The 18,873-nt window shown below is 46.1% G+C and overlaps 1 protein-coding gene across 1 annotated transcript; it reads left to right on the top strand.

The window, feature by feature from the left end:
- Positions 1-12,056: 12,056 nt before the first annotated feature.
- LOC139387019 (serine/threonine-protein kinase NIM1-like) lies at positions 12,057-17,545 on the top strand. Its single transcript, XM_071132969.1, has 4 exons — positions 12,057-12,315; positions 13,904-14,209; positions 15,458-15,726; positions 15,945-17,545. Exons 1-4 carry the CDS (start codon positions 12,243-12,245, stop codon positions 16,695-16,697), a joined length of 1,401 nt encoding a protein of 466 aa, XP_070989070.1. The 5' UTR covers positions 12,057-12,242; the 3' UTR covers positions 16,698-17,545.
- Positions 17,546-18,873: the final 1,328 nt, after the last annotated feature.

The raw sequence follows: 18,873 nt of genomic DNA, 5'->3' as shown, positions 1-18,873 counted from the left end.
CTTATCAGCTGTCCCCATTACTGCTGTCCCATTACTGCTGTCCCATTACTGCTGTCCCCATTACTGATGTCCCATTACTGATGTCCCCTTACTGATGTCCCCTTATCAGCTGTCCCATTACTGCTGTCCCCATTACTGATGTCCCATTACTGCTGTCCCCATTACTGATGTCCCATTACTGCTGTCCCCATTACTGCTGTCCCCATTACTGATGTCCCATTACTGATGTCCCCTTATCAGCTGTCCCATTACTGATGTCCCATTACTGATGTCCCATTACTGATGTCCCCTTATCAGCTGTCCCCATTACTGATGTCCCATTACTGATGTCCCATTACTGATGTCCCATTACTGATGTCCCATTACTGATGTCCCATTACTGATGTCCCCTTATCAGCTGTCCCATTACTGATGTCCCCTTATCAGCTGTCCCATTACTGATGTCCCATTACTGATGTCCCATTACTGATGTCCCCTTATCAGCTGTCCCCATTACTGATGTCCCCTTATCAGCTGTCCCATTACTGATGTCCCATTACTGATGTCCCATTACTGATGTCCCCTTATCAGCTGTCCCCATTACTGATGTCCCATTACTGATGTCCCATTACTGATGTCCCATTACTGATGTCCCATTACTGATGTCCCTTTATCAGCTGTCCCATTACTGCTGTCCCCATTACTGCTGTCCCCATTACTGCTGTCCCCATTACTGCTGTCCCCATTACTGCTGTCCCCATTACTGCTGTCCCCATTACTGATGTCCCATTACTGATGTCCCCTTACTGATGTCCCCTTATCAGCTGTCCCATTACTGCTGTCCCCATTACTGATGTCCCATTACTGCTGTCCCCATTACTGATGTCCCATTACTGCTGTCCCCATTACTGCTGTCCCCATTACTGATGTCCCATTACTGATGTCCCCTTATCAGCTGTCCCCATTACTGCTGTCCCATTACTGCTGTCCCCATTACTGATGTCCCCTTATCAGCTGTCCCCATTACTGCTGTCCCATTACTGCTGTCCCATTACTGCTGTCCCCATTACTGATGTCCCATTACTGATGTCCCCTTACTGATGTCCCCTTATCAGCTGTCCCATTACTGCTGTCCCCATTACTGATGTCCCATTACTGCTGTCCCCATTACTGATGTCCCATTACTGCTGTCCCCATTACTGCTGTCCCCATTACTGATGTCCCATTACTGATGTCCCCTTATCAGCTGTCCCATTACTGATGTCCCATTACTGATGTCCCATTACTGATGTCCCCTTATCAGCTGTCCCCATTACTGATGTCCCATTACTGATGTCCCATTACTGATGTCCCCTTATCAGCTGTCCCCATTACTGATGTCCCATTACTGATGTCCCCATTACTGATGTCCCATTACTGATGTCCCATTACTGATGTCCCATTACTGATGTCCCATTACTGATGTCCCCATTACGGATGTCCCATTACTGCTGTCCCATTACTGATGTCCCATTACTGATGTCCCATTACTGCTGTCCCATTACTGCTGTCCCATTACTGCTGTCCCATTACTGATGTCCCATTACTGATGTCCCCATTACTGATGTCCCATTACTGATGTCCCATTACTGATGTCCCCTTACTGCTTTAGATTTGAAGCAGACACTCTTATCCAGAGCAACTTCCACGAGAAATTAGGGTTTAGTGCCTTAATGAAGGTCACAGACAGATTTTTCACCTCGTCAGCTCAGGGATTCGAACTAGCAACCCTTTAGTTGCTGTCCCATCGCTCTTAATTTCTTGGATACCTTTACAGTTACTTTACCCTGGCCGTTGTTAACCAAGTGACTCTGTCTCTTGCAGCAGGCTCTCAGTGCTAACAGGTTCCTGTTGATCCAGGCTCTCAGTGCTAACAGGTTCCTGTGATCCAGGCTCTCAGTGCTAACAGGTTCCTGTTGATCCAGGCTCTCAGTGGAAACAGGTTCCTGTTGATCCAGGCTCTCAGTGCTAACAGGTTCCTGTTGATCCAGGCTCTCAGTGGAAACAGGTTCCTGTTGATCCAGGCTCTCAGTGCTAACAGGTTCTTGTGATCCAGGCTCTCAGTGCTAACAGGTTTCTGTTGATCCAGGCTCTCAGTGCTAACAGGTTCCTGTGATTCAGGCTCTCAGTGGAAACAGGTTCCTGTTGATCCAGGCTCTCAGTGCTAACAGGTTCCTGTGATCCAGGCTCTCAGTGCTAACAGGTTCCTGTTGATCCAGGCTCTCAGTGCTAACAGGTTCCTGTTGATCCAGGCTCTCAGTGGAAACAGGTTCCTGTTGATCCAGGCTCTCAGTGCTAACAGGTTCCTGTTGATCCAGGCTCTCAGTGCTAACAGGTTCCGGTGACGTTTGTCCAACACTGCTGCCGCTGGAAAACAGAAACACACACGTCAACACCTTGTAGCTACAATGAGAGTTGTCCAAGCTGACAACAGCATTCCGCAACGCTCCTCAATATTCCTCAAAATTCCAACGTTCTTCAACATTCCTAAACATTCCTCAATGTTCCACAACGTTCCTCAACATTCCTCAACTAACTGCCAGAGCTCTAAGTCCTTGGCAAAGTAACACCAGGCCTGATAAAGTGTCTCAGAGTAGGATTGCTGATCTAGGATCAGTTTTGCCTTTTAGGTTATAACCATTGAACCTGATCCTAGATCAGCATTTCTACATGCAGACTCAGCTCTTAGTTGTTCTGGCTAGTTCCATGGCTGAATTATAAAGTGATGTACAGTATGGTCATTCATAGCAGGTATTCAGCCAGCAGCACACCACCCTGCATACCACTGCTGGCTTGCTTCTGAAGCTAAGCAGGGTTGGTCCTGGTCAGTCCCTGGATGGGAGACCAGATGCTGCTGGAAGTGGTGTTGGAGGGCCTGTAAGGAGGCACTCTTTCCTCTGGTCTAAAAAAAAAATATCCCAATGCCCCAGGGCAGTGATTGGGGACATTACCCTGTGTAGGGTGCCGTCTTTCGGATGGGATGTTAAACGGGTGTCCTGACTTTCTGAGGTCATTAAAGATCCCATGGCACGTATTGTAAGAGTAGGGGTGTTAACCCCGGTGTCCTGGCTAAATTCCCAATCTGGCCCTCAAACCATCACGGTCACCTAATAATCCCCAGTTTACAATTTGCTCATTCATCCCTCCTCCTCTCCCCTGTAACTATTCCCCAGGTCGTTGCTGCAAATGAGAATGTGTCAATTTACCTGGTAAAATAACGGATAAATAAAATTCACAAAGTAAATAGGTTTGAACAGTAAGTCATTAGGCAGCATCAGATCCCCATCAGCATGTCACACTGCTGTCCTCAGTTTAACACTCCCTACCAGTGCCTGTGTTCTTCTGAGATTCAAAAGGGATTATGAAGTATCTCTGTTGATGGAAGTCACATCAGTCAGTAGCCATTGTCACTGTACATCACTGAGCCAACAACAAACAGCCGTACTTACAGGCTAGGCTGAGAACACGCAGTAGGTAACGCTGCAGTAGATCCACTACAGTAGGTAGTGCTACAGTATATCCGCTGCAGTAGATCCACTACAGTAGGTAGCGCTGCAGTCGATCCACTACAGTAGGTAGCGCTGCAGTATATCCGCTGCAGTAGATCCACTACAGTAGGTAGCGCTGCAGTAGATCCACTACAGTAGGTAGCGCTGCAGTAGATCCACTGCAATAGGTAGCGCTGCAGTATATCCACTACAGTAGGTAGTGCTACAGTAGGTAGCGCTGCAGTAGATCCACTACAGTAGGTAGCGCTGCAGTAGATCCACTACAGTAGGTAGTGCTACAGTAGGTAGCGCTGCAGTAGATCCACTACAGTAGGTAGCGCTGCAGTAGATCCACTACAGTAGGGAGCGCTACAGTAGATCCACTACAGTAGGTAGCGCTGCAGTATATCCACTACAGTAGGTGGTGCTGCATTAGATCCACTACAGTAGGTAGCGCTGCAGTAGATCCACTACAGTAGGTAGCGCTGCAGTAGATTTACTGCAGTAGATCCACTACAGTAGGTGGCACTGCAGTAGATCCACTACAGTAGGTAGCGCTGCAGTAGATTTACTGCAGTAGATCCACTACAGTAGGTGGCACTGCAGTAGATCCACTACAGTAGGTAGCGCTGCAGTATATCCACTACAGTAGGTGGTGCTGCATTAGATCCACTACAGTAGGTAGCGCTGCAGTAGATCCACTACAGTAGGTAGCGCTGCAGTAGATTTACTGCAGTAGATCCACTACAGTAGGTAGCGCTGCAGTAGATCCACTACAGTAGGTAGCGCTGCAGTAGATTTACTGCAGTAGATCCACTACAGTAGGTGGCACTGCAGTAGATCCACTACAGTAGGTAGCGCTACAGTAGATCCACTACAGTAGGTAGCGCAGCAGTAGATCCACTACAATAGGTAGCGCTACAGTAGATCCACTACAGTAGGTAGCGTTGCAGTAGATCCGCTGCAGTAGGTGATGCTGCATTAGATCCACTACAGTAGGTAGCGTTGCAGTAGATCCGCTGCAGTAGGTGATGCTGCATTAGATCCACTACAGTAGGGAGCGCTACAGTAGATCCACTACAGTAGGTAGCTCTGCAGTATATCCACTACAGTAGGTAGCTCTGCAGTATATCCACTACAGTAGGTGATGCTGCATTAGATCCACTACAGTAGGTAGCGCTGCAGTAGATCCACTACAGTAGGGAGCGCTACAGTAGATCCACTACAGTAGGTAGCGCTGCAGTATATCCACTACAGTAGGTGATGCTGCATTAGATCCACTACAGTAGGTAGCGCTGCAGTAGATCCACTACAGGAGGTAGCGCAGCAGTAGATCCACTACAGTAGGTAGCGCTGCAGTAGATCCACTACAGGAGGTAGCGCTGCAGTAGATCCACTACAGTAGGTAGCGCTGCAGTAGATCCACTACAGGAGGTAGCGCTGCAGTAGATCCACTACAGTAGGTAGCGCTGCAGTAGATCCACTACAGTAGGTAGCGTTGCAGTAGATCCGCTGCAGTAGATCCACTACAGTAGGTAGCCCTCCATGTCCCCAGATGGGCAGGGACCTCCCAGGGGTTTGACTCAGTTTGACTCTGTCCCAGGCCAGTCCTCCATGTTCCCAGATGGGCAGGGTCCTCCCAGGGGTTTGACTCTGTCCCAGGCCAGTCCTCCATGTCCCCAGATGGGCAGGGTCCTCCCAGGGGTTTGACTCTGTCCCAGGCCAGTCCTCCATGTTCCTAGATGGGCAAGGTCCTCCCAGGGGTTTGGCTCTGTCCCAGGCCAACCCTCTATGTCCCCAGATGGGCAGGGCCGTCCCAGGTGTTGGACTCTGTCCCTGGCCAGTCCTCCATGTTCCCAGATGGGCAGGGTCCTCCCAGGGGTTTGACTCTGTCCCAGGCCAGTCCTCCATGTCCCCAGATGGGCAGGGTCCTCCCAAGGGGTTGACTCTGTCCCAGGCCAGTCCTCCATGTTCCCAGATGGGCAAGGTCCTCCCAGGGGTTTGACTCTGTCCCAGGCCAGTCCTCCATGTTCCCAGATGGGCAGGGTCCCACAGGGGTTTGACTCTGTCCCAGGCCAGTCCTCCATGTTCCCAGATGGGCAGGGTCCTCCCAGGGGTTTGACTCTGTCCCAGGCCAGTCCTCCATGTTCCCAGATGGGCAGGGTCCCACAGGGGTTTGACTCTGTCCCAGGCCAGTCCTCCATGTTCCCAGATGGGCAGGGTCCTCCCAGGGGTTTGACTCTGTCCCAGGCCAGTCCTCCATGTTCCCAGATGGGCAGGGTCCTCCCAGGGGTTTGACTCTGTCCCAGGCCAGTCCTCCATGTCCCCAGATGGGCAGGGTCCTCCCAGGTGTTTGACTCTGTCCCAGGCCAGTCCTCCATGTTCCCAGATGGGCAGGGTATTTAAATGATCACTTTATACCCATCTTTATTTTGGCAAAATAAACGATTTTCATTGGTTAAAAACTCCATGTTAGTTTAATTTTTTAATTTTTTATTATCGTAGAAATTCACAGTTAAGATCTCCTTACCTCAAAATAATCCCACATATGGTCTTCATCTTGTTAAACGCAATTTAATTAAGCCTCTTAGTCATTCATCAAGTGGGTGTTGTGTCCGAGAATGAGATTACACTGATGATGAATTTGGCCTGGCCTGAATGCGTGCCTGCTTTTCTATAACTCTACTGCACGTGTTGGATGGCTCAGTATACCACTGGCCCTGGGATTAACTCTGTTGAGATATTCAGGATTATCACTGAGCCTCTGCAGTGCACAGTACGAATCCATGAAGCTCATCTACTTTATGTGACGACTGAGTGGCCGCTGAGTGAAGACTAGAGGTCTATGTTTTGTCTAAATAGATGTCAATGTTTGGGTTCTTGGAGGGTGGGATCCCCCCTGCTGGCTATGCTTTTTAATACTCTACACTTTTTCCTGAAGTGTGCACTTGTCCACTACCCACATGGTGGTCCTCTGAGTGACTACCGAGTGATGACTGAGTGACTACAGAGTGACTACAGAGTGATGACTGAGTGACTACAGAGTGATGACTGAGTGACTACTGAGTGATGAATGAGTGACTATTGAGGGACTACTGAGTGATGCCTGAGTGGCTACTGAGTGACTACTGAGAGATCACTGAGTGACAACTTAATGACGACTGAGTGATGACTGAGTGACTATTGAGGGACTAGTGATGACTGAGTGACTATTGAGGGACTACTGAGTGATGACTGAGTGACTACTGAGTAACTACAGAGTGATGACTGAGTGACTACTGAGTGACTATTGAGTGACTACCGAGTAGTGACTGAGTGACTACGAGTGACTATTTAGTGATGACTGAGTGACTACTGAGTGATGACTGAGTGACTACTGAGTGATGACTGAGAGACTACTGAGTGATGACTGAGTGACTACTGAGTGACTACTGAGTGTCTACTGAGTGATGACTGAGTGACTACTGAGTGTCTACTGAGTGATGACTGAGTGACTACTGAGTGACTACTGAGTGATGGCTGAGTGACTACTGAGTGACTACTGAGCCAGCTGAAGGCTGGTGAATAAGCTCTCTGGACTTGAGACCTAACACGTCACATTTCAGAGCTAATTCAGAAGCGTTGCTCACCAACATGCAGTGACTGACCTCTGCTAGCCAAACTGGGTCAGTAGTGCTAGACCAGCAAACATGTCCACATTGGCATTATGTGGGCCCAATGCAGGCTAAAATATTGGTTGCCCACATTAGGCCAATGCACCTTTGCTCATTGGCTCCACATTGGCCTTCAAGGCATTTCCCCATTATGGCCCAGTGTGGCTCAGTGTGGACCAGTGTGGCCCAGTGTGGACCAGTGTGGACCTGTTCCTTCAATTCACAAGAGACTGAATGTCTTACACTGGAGAAAGCATCCCAGTGAGCATTTGGCCTCCCTTGACAAAAAAATGTAGAAAATAATAGCCAATCAGTGTTGATCTAAACTGAGCGAGTTCGGTCCTGCCGCACCAAAAGAAAGTGTCAAGGGAAGCCAGCTTGGATTTGGCTTAACACCAATCACATCACATAAAGAGAAAAAAGTCACATGACAGAAAAAACATTGTTGTGTTGTTGTTGTGTTGTTGTCCTCCGGTGGCTAGCTAGCTAGCTAAAATTGTCCCTTTGCTAAATTAACAATTTTTTGAGCTAGGGATTTGAACTTGTGGGTTTGACCTAATTCTCCGTACTGCCCAATGCTTATAATGGCGATTCTGATCCAATCTTAAATTCATACTTTGTGTCCCTGGCCTGAGATGATGTGTAGCTAGATGGCTAATGTTAACTAGCTGGGTCATCGTTGCCCATGAAAGGAAGTTAGGCTAGCGAGCAAGCATTTTAGCCAGGTAACCCATGACAAAACTAAAGTGTACTGTATGTTATAGATCGTTTCGTCAACATGAGGATGGCACTGGTGTTTCTCTACCAGTAGGGTGAGTCAACATGAGAGGATGGCACTGGTGTTTCTCTACCAGTAGGGTGAGTCAACATGAGAGGATGGCACTGGTGTTTCTCTACCAGTAGGGTGAGTCAACATGAGAGGATGGCACTGGTGTTTCTCTACCAGTAGGGTGAGTCAACATGAGAGAATGGCACTGGTGTTTCTCTACCAGTAGGGTGAGTCAACATGTTTTTTCTACTTGCGCGCACGCACACACGCACACACACACACAGAGAGAGAGAGAGAGAAATCATAACCGTGAACAACCACATCATATTTAGTTTATGTTGATTGGACAAATTGTTTTTGGGATCTTTTAGTTGTCACTGTATTAGACTAAGCACAGGTGATTTGATAATGCTGAAGTTGAAATGTTGCTGGAATAGTGGAGGCAGCTCCTGAATATTTCAGAGACATTAACTTGCTTGACCATGCTGTAGGTCATGTAACTGTTTGTTACAACCAATATGATTTGTGGACTTCACCGGACAGAGGCTGCTCTCCGGTTTTGTGATAAAACAAAGGTGTGGTTGAATTTATTCTGCCGCTGTGTGTTCTTATCGGCCTCTGCCTTCAGGCCTATATACAGGTTCATGGTGTCAAGGCATATGAACTAACAGGTTATAGAGCAAACGACGTAATTGTCACAACACAGGCTTGGTTTCCCCAGTGATTTCACCCACACATCACTTCTGGATGTTATGTCTATGATTCACAAAACCTGTGTGGATAATTTAGCAGAACACCTCTGGAAAGGTCTGGCCCTGTCACAGGCCTCAGTCATCATAACAGATACAAATGTAGGATCTTAATTTGATCACCCTGTCGCAGGATAACTTTCCTGCAATGCAGAACATTTTAAACTTATTGTGTTTTTGAGGTTTAAAAAGGCTTCTGAAGTTAGTAATTTCCCCTTTGAAATTTCAAATCAAAGTTAATCATTAATCAAATCAAAGTTTATTGGTTGTGTACGCAGATATTTGCAGGTGTTGTAGCAGGTGCAGCAAAATGCTTATGTTGCCAGCTCCAACAGGGCAGTAGAATGTCTCCCAAATACAATACTGACACAGAAATAATTCAACAAAAAACAAACCAAGAAATAACTATCCAAAAATACACGTATTACAGTGAGCAGTGTGACAATCCAGAATATAAACGTGTGGTGTGTATAGACAGTATATCGATTGGGGGAAAAACATTGTATGTATTAGGTATATTAGGATGAGCTATGTGGAGAGTACAGTATATCCATACACAGTCAGTAGACAACAGTGTACAAACAATAGATGGTGATCAGCGTTCAATGATTCAATGATTCTGTATACATGGGGCATTAGTGTCACTCCTTATAATTCACATGAAAAAATGTCCTGTTGAATCATAATTATTTTCCAACTGTAGCGAATGGGTTCAAAGTAAGATCCTACATCTGTACATACCTGATTCATACAGCCTGTATGGCTGATGTAGTAGAGGTCGCACATGTATACCAGTGGAGAGTAGACTAACAAGTCTGAACAGGTCTGTGCCCTGCCTGTCACATTGCCTCAGTTATGACATACTGTATACAATACCATTTGGAAAGTATTCAGACCCCTTGACTTTTTCCACATTTTGTTAGGTTACAGACATTTACCTAAAATTGATTCAATCGTTTTTTTTCTCTCCCCCTCATCAATTTACACACAATACACCATAATGACAAAGCAGAAACAGGTTTTTCGAAAATAAATAACAAATGTATATATTTTTTAAAATCTGGAAATATCACATTTACATATGTCCTTTTACTCAGGACTTTGTTAAAGCACCTTCGGCAGCAATTATAGCCATAAGTCTTCTTGGGTATGATGCTACAAGTTTGGCACACCTGTATTTGGGGAGATTCTCCCATTCTCATCTGCAAATCCTCTAAAGTTCTGTCAGGTTGGATGGGGAGCATTGCTGCACATCCATTTTCAGGTCTCTTCAAAAGGTGCTCGATTGGATTCAAGTCCAGGCTCTGACTTGGCCACTCAAGGACATTCAGAGACTTGTCCCAAAGCCACTCCTGTGTTGTCTTGGCTGTGTGATTAGGGTCATTGTCCTGTTGGAAGGTGAACCTTTGCCCCAGTCTGAGGTCCTGAGTGCTCTGGAGCAGGTTTTCATCAAGGAATTCTCTGTACTTTGCTCCGTTCATCTTTGCCTCAATGCTGACTAGTCTTACAGTCCCTGCCGCTGAAAAACATCCCCACAGCATGATGCTGCCACCACCATGCATCACCGTAGAGATGGTGCAGGTTTTTTCCAGTTATGACATTTGGCATTCAGGCCAAAACGTCCAATCTTGGTTTCATCAGACCAGAGAATCTTGTTTCTCATGGTCTGAGAGTCTTTAGGTGCCTTTTGGCAAACTCCAAGCGGGCTGTCATGTGCCTTTTACTGAGGAGTGGCTTCCGTCTGGCCACTCTACCATAGAGGCCTGATTGGTGAAGTGCTGCAGAGATGGTTGTCCTTCTGGAAGGTTCTCCCATCTCCACAGAGGAACTCTAGATCTCTGTCAGTGACCATCGGGCTCTTGGTCACCTCCCTGACCAAGGCTCTTTACACCAATTGCTCAGTTTGGCCGGCCGGCCAGCTCTAGGAAGAGTCTTGGTGGTTCCAAACTACTTCCATTTAAGAATGATGGAGGCCACTGTGCTGTGTTCTTGGGGGATCTTCGTATTGAAGAAATATTTTGGTACCCTTCCCCAAATCTGTGCCTCGACACAATCCTGTCTCAGAGCTCTACGGACAATTTCATCGACATCATGGCTTGGTTTTTGATCTGACATGCACTGTCAACTGTGGGACCTTATATAGACAGGTGTGTGTCTTCCCAAATCATGTCCAATCAATTGAATTTACCACAGGTGGACTCCAATCAAGTTGTAGAAACATATCAAGGATGATCAATGGATGCACCTGAGCTCAATTTCGAGTCTCATAGCAAACGGTGTGAATAGGTACTTCTGTTTTTTTATTTGTTATAAATTTGCAAAAATGTCTAAAAACCTGTTTTTACTTTGTCATTATGGGGTATTGTGTGTAGATTACAGAGGATGTATTTTATATCCATTTTAGAATAAGGCTATTTTTGACCTTTATTTAACTAGGCAAGTCAGTTAAGAATCAATTCTTATTTTCAATGACGGCCTAGGAACAGTGGGTTAAGTGCCTGTTCAGGGGCAGAACGACAGATTTGTACCATGTCAGCTCAGGGGTTTGAACTTGCAACCTTCCTGTTACTAGTCCAACACTCTAACCACTAGGCTACCCTGCCGCTATATTGTAACAAAATGTGGAAAAAGTCAATGTGTCTGAATACCTTCCGAAGGCCCTGTATATCTGGGTCATGATTCGTCTATGTCATCTCCCTCAGTGACCCCTGACCTTATAAGATGTTGTAATGGAAGACTGTGGCTTTAGGTCCATTTCCTGTATACCCCTTTGATATGTGGGGTGAAATAAGAGTTAGGTTGTTATGTTTAGGTCAATTAGTGATTTGTCATGTGTATGTGGTATAACAGTTTGTCACCACGCAGACTCCCATCTTTTGGTCCTTCATTTGATGAAGGTTTATTTCCCTTACCAGGAGTGTGAGATCATTTGTAATTGACATTTCCCAGAACCCAATCTCTCCCGACCACTGTGATGCTTTCAATTGAACTCTTATATAATGTCACATGTCTGTCTGTTTGGTCTGTGACCGGGTCATGGTTGGGTCAGACAGACAGTCATAAGACGGGTCCCAGTCTTGTGGTTTGAATAGCCTGTGTAGAATGTTCTGTCTGTGTGGGAGGAGCCAGACACAGAGGGGATTATGGGTATTGACATTGCAGAGTGGCAACATCTCACTGACAGTTCTAACAGGACAGACACACAGAGAGAGGGAAGGAGAGAAAGAGAGAGGAACAGGTAGAGAGAGAGAAAGAGAGAAACTAGGTGCTCTGTAGGAGAGGTTGTGATTTGTCACAACATTCCACAAAGGACAGTAGATCTATCCCAAACATCAGAGATACTTGTTTTCTTCATTTTGTGTCAGTTTAGCCGCAGCAATACACACGTTTTTGATGAATCCATGTTCCTGTTGCATTCTACCTGTTTGTTAAGTGGATTTCTCGAGTCCTCAAACACCAGCACTGACTGAGCCCAACTACTAGGACAATTACTACATTCTTTGAGAGCTTGGAGAACTATCCAAGGACTACCAGGAACACTGTCAGCCCACCCTGACCATCAGCCATGTTTCAGAAGCAGAGGAGAAGTGTCAAAGCCGTGAGGAGCAACAAGACAGAGGCTAAAGAGAAGGTCCTTTGTTTCAAAGCTGTGAGGAGCAACAAGACAGAGGCTAAAGAGAAGGTCCTTTGTGAGTAATAGTGGCTTTTGTTTATTCATTCTTATTGCAATCAATCAAATGTATTTATAAAGCCCTTTTTTACGTCAGCAGATGTCACAAAGTGCTTGTACAGAAACCCAGCCTAAAATCCTAAACAGCAAAGCAATGCAGATGTGGAAGCGCGGTGGCTAGGATAAACTCCCTAGAAAGGCAGGAACCTAGGAAGAAACCTAGAGAGGAACCAGGCTCTGAGGGGAGGTCAGTCCTCTTCTGGCTGTGCCAGGTGGAGATTAGAAACCTAGAGAGGAACCAGGCTCTGAGGGGAGGTCAATCCTCTTCTGGCTGTGCCAGGTGGAGATTAGAAACCTAGAGAGGAACCAGGCTCTGAGGGGTGACCTGTCCTCTTCTGGCTGTGCCAGGTGGAGATTAGAAACCTAGAGAGGAACCAGGCTCTGAGGGGTGACCTGTCCTCTTCTGGCTGTGCCAGGTGGAGATTTGAAACCTAGAGAGGAACCAGGCTCTGAGGGGTGACCTGTCCTCTTCTGGCTGTGCCAGGTGTAGATTAGAAACCTAGAGAAGAACCAGGCTCTGAGGGGTGGCCAGTCCTCTTCTGGCTGTGCCGGGTGGAGATTAGAAACCTAGAGAAGAACCAGGCTCTGAGGGGTGACCTGTCCTCTTCTGGCTGTGCCGGGTGGAGATTAGAAACATAGAGAAGAACCAGGCTCTGAGGGGTGACCTGTCCTCTTCTGGCTGTGCCAGGTGGAGATTAGAAACCTAGAGAAGAACCAGGCTCTGAGGGGTGACCTGTCCTCTTCTGGCTGTGTCGGGTGGAGATTAGAAACCTTGAGAAGAACCAGGCTCTGAGGGGTGGCCTGTCCTCTTCTGGCTGTGCCGGGTGGAGATTATAAGAGTACATGGCCATGAAGGCCAGATTGTTCTTCAAGATGTTCAAATGTTCATAGATGACCAGCTGGGTCAAATAATAATCGCAGAGGTTGTAGAGGGTGATGTAATGTCATATTTATATTCTTAGGCTGTCATTGTAAATAAGAATTTGTTCTTAACTGACTTGCCTAGTTCAATAAAGGTTCCATTTTTCTGATTATCACAGGTTGCTAATAGACTATCACTCTCCAAGTGGCTAACTCATATTTTGGGGTATCTGTACTTTACTATTTATATTTTCGACAACTTTAACTTTTACTTCACTACATTCCTAAAGAAAATAATATACATTTTACTCCATACATTTTCTGTGACACCCAAAAGTACTTGTTACATTTTGAATGCTTAGCAGGACAGGCAAATGGTGTAATTCACACACTTATCATGAGAACATCCCCATGAGAACATCACTGGTCATCCCTACTGCATCCAATCTGGCGGACTCACTAAACACACAAGCTACCCAATGGACACTTTACCATCGATAACGTTGGAAATGTGATGAACCACGACAAGCCATTGGTGTCAGAGGTTTGGAGGTGTTTCAGTTGTTTTGAAATACTGTGAGGTCTACGTAGTGTCGTTTATGTTCTCTTCCTCTTCCTGTGTTTATCTGGTGCAGGGAACAAAGCTCAGCAGACGATAGCTCAGCGATGTGGAGACCCGAAAGAGGGAGGGAAGGAGGAGAAGGTCAAGGAGAACAATGAGAACCAGCTGAGGTTTCGTGGGGATGCGGTGGAGGACGTTGAAGAGGTGAAGCCGGAGAAGCAGAGTGTGTTCGATAAAGCTGTCTATGACCTGGCCCACACGGAGAGGGTGATGAATGACCTGACGTTCGGAAGGAGGGTGGCCTTCTACGAGCTGAGAGGGGAGATCGGCTGTGGAAACTTCTCCCAGGTGAAACTGGGCTTTCATGACCTAACTAAAGGTGAGACACAGGCCTGGAACATGGAGCCATCTATCGGTGGTAGAAAAAGTACCAAATTGTCATACTTGAGTCAAAGTGAAGCAAACCAGACAGCCTAATTTCCTTGTTTTTTTGTATTTTATTTTACGGATAGCCAGGGGTTCCAACACATCATTTACAAATGAAGCATGTGTGTTTAGTGATTCTGCCAGATCAGAGGCAGTAGGGATGACCGGGGATGTTCTCATGATAAAAGTGTGTGAATTAGACCATGTTCTTTTCCTGCTAAGCATTCAACATGTAACATGTACTTTTGGGTGTCAGGGAAATGTATGGAGTAAAAAGTACATTATTTTCTTCAGGAATGAAATGAAGTAAAAGTTGTCAAAAATATAGATAGTAAAGTAAAGTACAGATACGGCAAAAACATACTTATATAGTACTTTAAAGTATTTGTACTTAACTACTTTACATCCCTGCCACCGATACAGCGCTCACTTGTTAAATAAAACATAAATAAAACAATGATACATATCACACAAGTAAGTACCTCTTGTAGTTTCCTTGGAAAATTACCCATCTATATATAATGTCAAGTGATGATATATTTAATTATCAACATGACTGGGATAAGGTTTGAATTCATGGACCCCCCCAGAGTATGTACTTCCCTGAGGGGACAAGACGTGTTAATATGGCTAGATTACATCACTAGCCTGTTTTATCTTCACAGTCTCGATCTCAAGAGCACTTTTTTCATGTGGACTCTATCAGACTCTCTAGCTGGTAGACCTGCAACTTGCCAGCTACCTTGCCAGTGTTGCCTTGCCAATGTTGCCAGTGTTTCCTTGCCAGTGTTGCGTTGCCTGTGTTGCCTTGCCAACGTTGCCAGTGTTGCCTTGCCAGTGTTGCGTTGCCTGTGTTGCTTTGCCGGTATTGCTAGTGTTGCCTTGCCTGTGTTGCCACACTAAGTCTGGTGGAGAACAAACTAGGCTAATCCAACATGTGAGAAAAAGCAGATGGCTAGAATCTCATTTAACTTTCACTAATCCCTGTGGATTGTCTTCAGCCACTTGCACGTGTCTCAGACTCAGTCACAAGCTTATGTATTGAGTAAAGTATTGAGGACAATAGCCATAGCAAGACAAGCTGAAGAGAGATAAAGAGAGAGGATAGCTTAGTGAATTCTAAACGTGATAGCATGTCTCTAACTCTCTCCCTGTCCTGTCCCTTTCTCTCTTTTCCTCCATTTTGGATTCCAACACCCAGAGAGAGTGGCAGTTAAGATCCTGGATAAAGTCAAACTGGACAAGAGGTCCCACGTGCTGTTTGCCTCAGAGATCGGGTGCATGGAGAGGCTGTCCCACCCCAACATAGTGCGTCTGTACGAGGTGGTGGAGACGTTTAAGCGGCTGTACCTAGTGATGGAGTACGCCAGTGGAGGAGATCTGTTCTCACGCATTACCACCAGGGGTAGACTCTCAAACCTTGAAAGCAAACTCATCTTTTCCCAAATTCTGGCTGCAGTCAAACACATGGTGAGTTAGCAACAATATAGTCTTGCATTGACTCTCGCCTACTACAGTGGCATAGCGCTGTAAGTCTGTCCAAACAACAATGGCACACGGAGGACCCCATTTTAAATAAGTGTTGTGTGATACATCCATGTATCCTTAGGGCCCTAACGTGCCTCACTCAGTCTCTGTGTACAAATCTGGCTTTACGTTTAAAGTATCTTCTTCTTGTCGTCTTCCAGCATGATAACAACATAGTCCACCGGGACCTGAAGGCAGAGAACGTTTTCTACACCACCACATACTGCGTCAAGGTAGGCGACTTCGGCTTCAGCACCTCCTCGCGCCCCGATGACGTCCTCACCAGCTTCTGCGGCTCCACGCCCTACGTCGCCCCGGAGCTCTTCAAGGACAAAGGCTACGTGGGCCAGTCCGCTGACGTCTGGGCCCTGGGTGTACTACTCTACTTCATGACTACAGCCATGTTACCCTTCAACGCTGCCAACCTCAGCCGGCTGAAGGTCTGCATCCTTCAGGGCTCCTTCACCATCCCAGCCTACGTGCCCGACCCCTGCCACCAGGTCATCCAGGACATCCTGAGGCCCGTGCCCGCCGACCGTCTCTCCGTTGCTCATATCATGACCTACACCTGGCTGAAGGGCATTGATTACCCCCAGGCGTACCCCTTCTCCCACCCGACCCCAGCCCACCTGGTGGAGCCCTCCAGGGTCCTGGGTACAGATGAGCTGGATGTCAAGGCAGCTCTGGCGGACCTGGGGATAACAGAGAGCCACCTGGTGAACAATGCCTGCCATGACTTGAGGAGCCCTGTGACGGGGGCCTATAGGATCCTGCTGCACCGTATCCATAAGAGGAAGAAAGTGGAGGCGGTGGGGTACAGCGCTGAGTGTCACAAAGACTTCCAGGTCAAGAGACGCTGGAGCGAGGGTACCTTACCTCAGTTGAGGCCTTCTGCTGTGTGTGTAATCATGTAGAGGGGAAGGAGTCTAGCAAATCAGACAGTTAGGAGTCTAGCAAATCAGACAGTTAGGAGTCTAGCAAATCAGACAGTTAGGAGTCTAGCAAATCAGACAGTTAGGAGTCTAGCCTATCAGACAGGGAGGAGTCTAGCCTGTCAGACAGGGAGGAGTCTAGCCAGTCAGACAAGGAGGAGTCTAGCTTGTCAGACGGGGAGAAGTCTAGCCTGTCAGACGGGGAGGAGTCTAGCCAGTCAGACAAGGAGGATTCTAGCTTGTCAGACGGGGAGGAGTCTAGCCTGTCAGACGGGGAGGAGTCTAGCCAGTCAGACAAGGAGGATTCTAGCTTGTCAGACGGGGAGGAGTCTAGCCTGTCAGACGGGGAGGAGTCTAGCCAGTCAGACGGGGAGGAGTCTAGGCCTCATCAGCCTCACTGCTAGGACAACTGTATAAATATCTGTGTGTCTTATGATAAGGAGCGGCATTCAGCAGAAGAAGGACCTTGAAGCGAATGGCACTTTTAACAACACAAGACTAAATTAAATTGACAATAATGAGATGTACATAACAGTTTTTATTGGGTTGTCTCTGGTAATGTCTTGGAAAGCTACTTTAACAACACAAGGCTGTACAATCACTAATATACTTGAGACTCATTCATGGAAGGTTTCTTTCTTCTGAGAAAGAAAGAGGACATTGCAATGACAAAGGATTCTTTGCCTTCAAAAAATATTTCCATGTTTTTATATTTTGAGTATTGTGATTTAGGTAAGTTTGACACAACCCACACGAAACATAGTCAGTTGTAGGGTTACTTATACTGTGAACGTTTTTTACTGTCTAAACTAAACAATCAGACAGTATTCTTAGCTAATATATATTTTTTTGTCATACATCCTTGTTTTTGTCATATAATCAATTGTATTATATATTATGTTTTTCACTGTCACTGTTGCATTAAAATTGTTTTGTAGATAACGATAAGAAGTGATAGTGTTAATTTGTTATTTTATACAAAGAGTCTCAGTGATAATTAAGTTCATTATAATGATTTCGATAATGAGTTCACTTAAAAATGCAACAACAAAAACATATAACGTAAAACATATTTGATATTACTCTTAAAAATAACTTGAAAACACACAAAACATCTGAACAACATTCAACAAACTGCAATTTTATAACCAATGACATGATAAAAAAACACACTAATATAATACTTGTGACAGAAAACAGGACAAGTAAATATAAAGTAGAATATTGTACTGGTGACAGGAAACAGGGTTCCAAAAGGGTTCTTCGACTGTCCCATAGGAGAACCCTTTTTGGTTCCAGGTAGAACCCTTTTTGGTTCCAGGTAGAACTCTTTTTGGTTCCAGGTAGAACTATTTTTGGTTCCAGGTAGAACCCTTTTTGGTTCCAGGTAGAACCCTTTTTGGTTCCAGGTAGAACTCTTTTTGGTTCCAGGTAGAACTCTTTTTGGTTCCAGGTAGAACTCTTTTTGGTTATAGGTAGAACCCTTTTGAGACCCAAAATACTTTTTACCTGAATCCAAAAAGGGTTATTCAAAGGATTGTCCCTATGGGGAGTGTACCCAATGGTGACTATCTACCCAATGGTGACTATCTACCCGATGGTGACTATCTACCCAATGGTGACTATCTACCCAATGGTGACTATCTACCCGATGGTGACTATCTACCCGATGGTGACTATCTACCCAATGGTGACTATCTACCCAATGGTGACTATCTACCCGATGGTGACTATCTACCCGATGGTGACTATCTACCCAATGGTGACTATCTACCCGATGGTGACTATCTACCCGATGGTGACTATCTACCCAATGGTGACTATCTACCCGATGGTGACTATCTAGCCAATGGTGACTATCTACCCGATGGTGAGGTCCATGTGGTTAACCTGGGCGATGAAGATGGCTGCCACAGCCTCGTAGAGCGCTGTCCTGTCCATGTTGATGGTGGAGCTCACGGGAAGGTAAACCCTCTTGTCCACGCCATTGGTCTCTTCCAGACAAGGGAAGGTGTTGGGCAGTGTGGCAGAGCTGAGGGAATGATTCGGAAGAAAATAAGTACATTTGAATAGGATAGATGAATGGATGAATGAATGGGTGGGTGAATGGATGGATAAGTAGGTGGATGGAGGAATGTGTGGCTGGATGGATCAATGA

The sequence above is a fragment of the Oncorhynchus clarkii genome, chromosome 28 (assembly GCF_045791955.1).
Source record: "Oncorhynchus clarkii lewisi isolate Uvic-CL-2024 chromosome 28, UVic_Ocla_1.0, whole genome shotgun sequence".
Classification (NCBI taxonomy): domain Eukaryota; kingdom Metazoa; phylum Chordata; class Actinopteri; order Salmoniformes; family Salmonidae; genus Oncorhynchus; species Oncorhynchus clarkii.
The sequence above is the reverse complement of the archived record's forward strand: the minus strand, read 5'-3'. Positions and strand labels throughout refer to the sequence as shown.

What these genes read in the sequence shown, in the direction of transcription:
- LOC139387019 (XM_071132969.1), top strand. Translation starts at nt 12,243, where the DNA reads ATGTTTCAGAAGCAGAGGAGAAGTGTCAAAGCCGTGAGGAGCAACAAG. An exon ending in GGCTAAAGAGAAGGTCCTTT is followed by an intron (nt 12,316 to 13,903) that starts GTTTCAAAGCTG and finishes TATCTGGTGCAG; the next exon opens with GGAACAAAGCTCAGCAGACG. An exon ending in TGGCTGCAGTCAAACACATG is followed by an intron (nt 15,727 to 15,944) that starts GTGAGTTAGCAA and finishes GTCGTCTTCCAG; the next exon opens with CATGATAACAACATAGTCCA.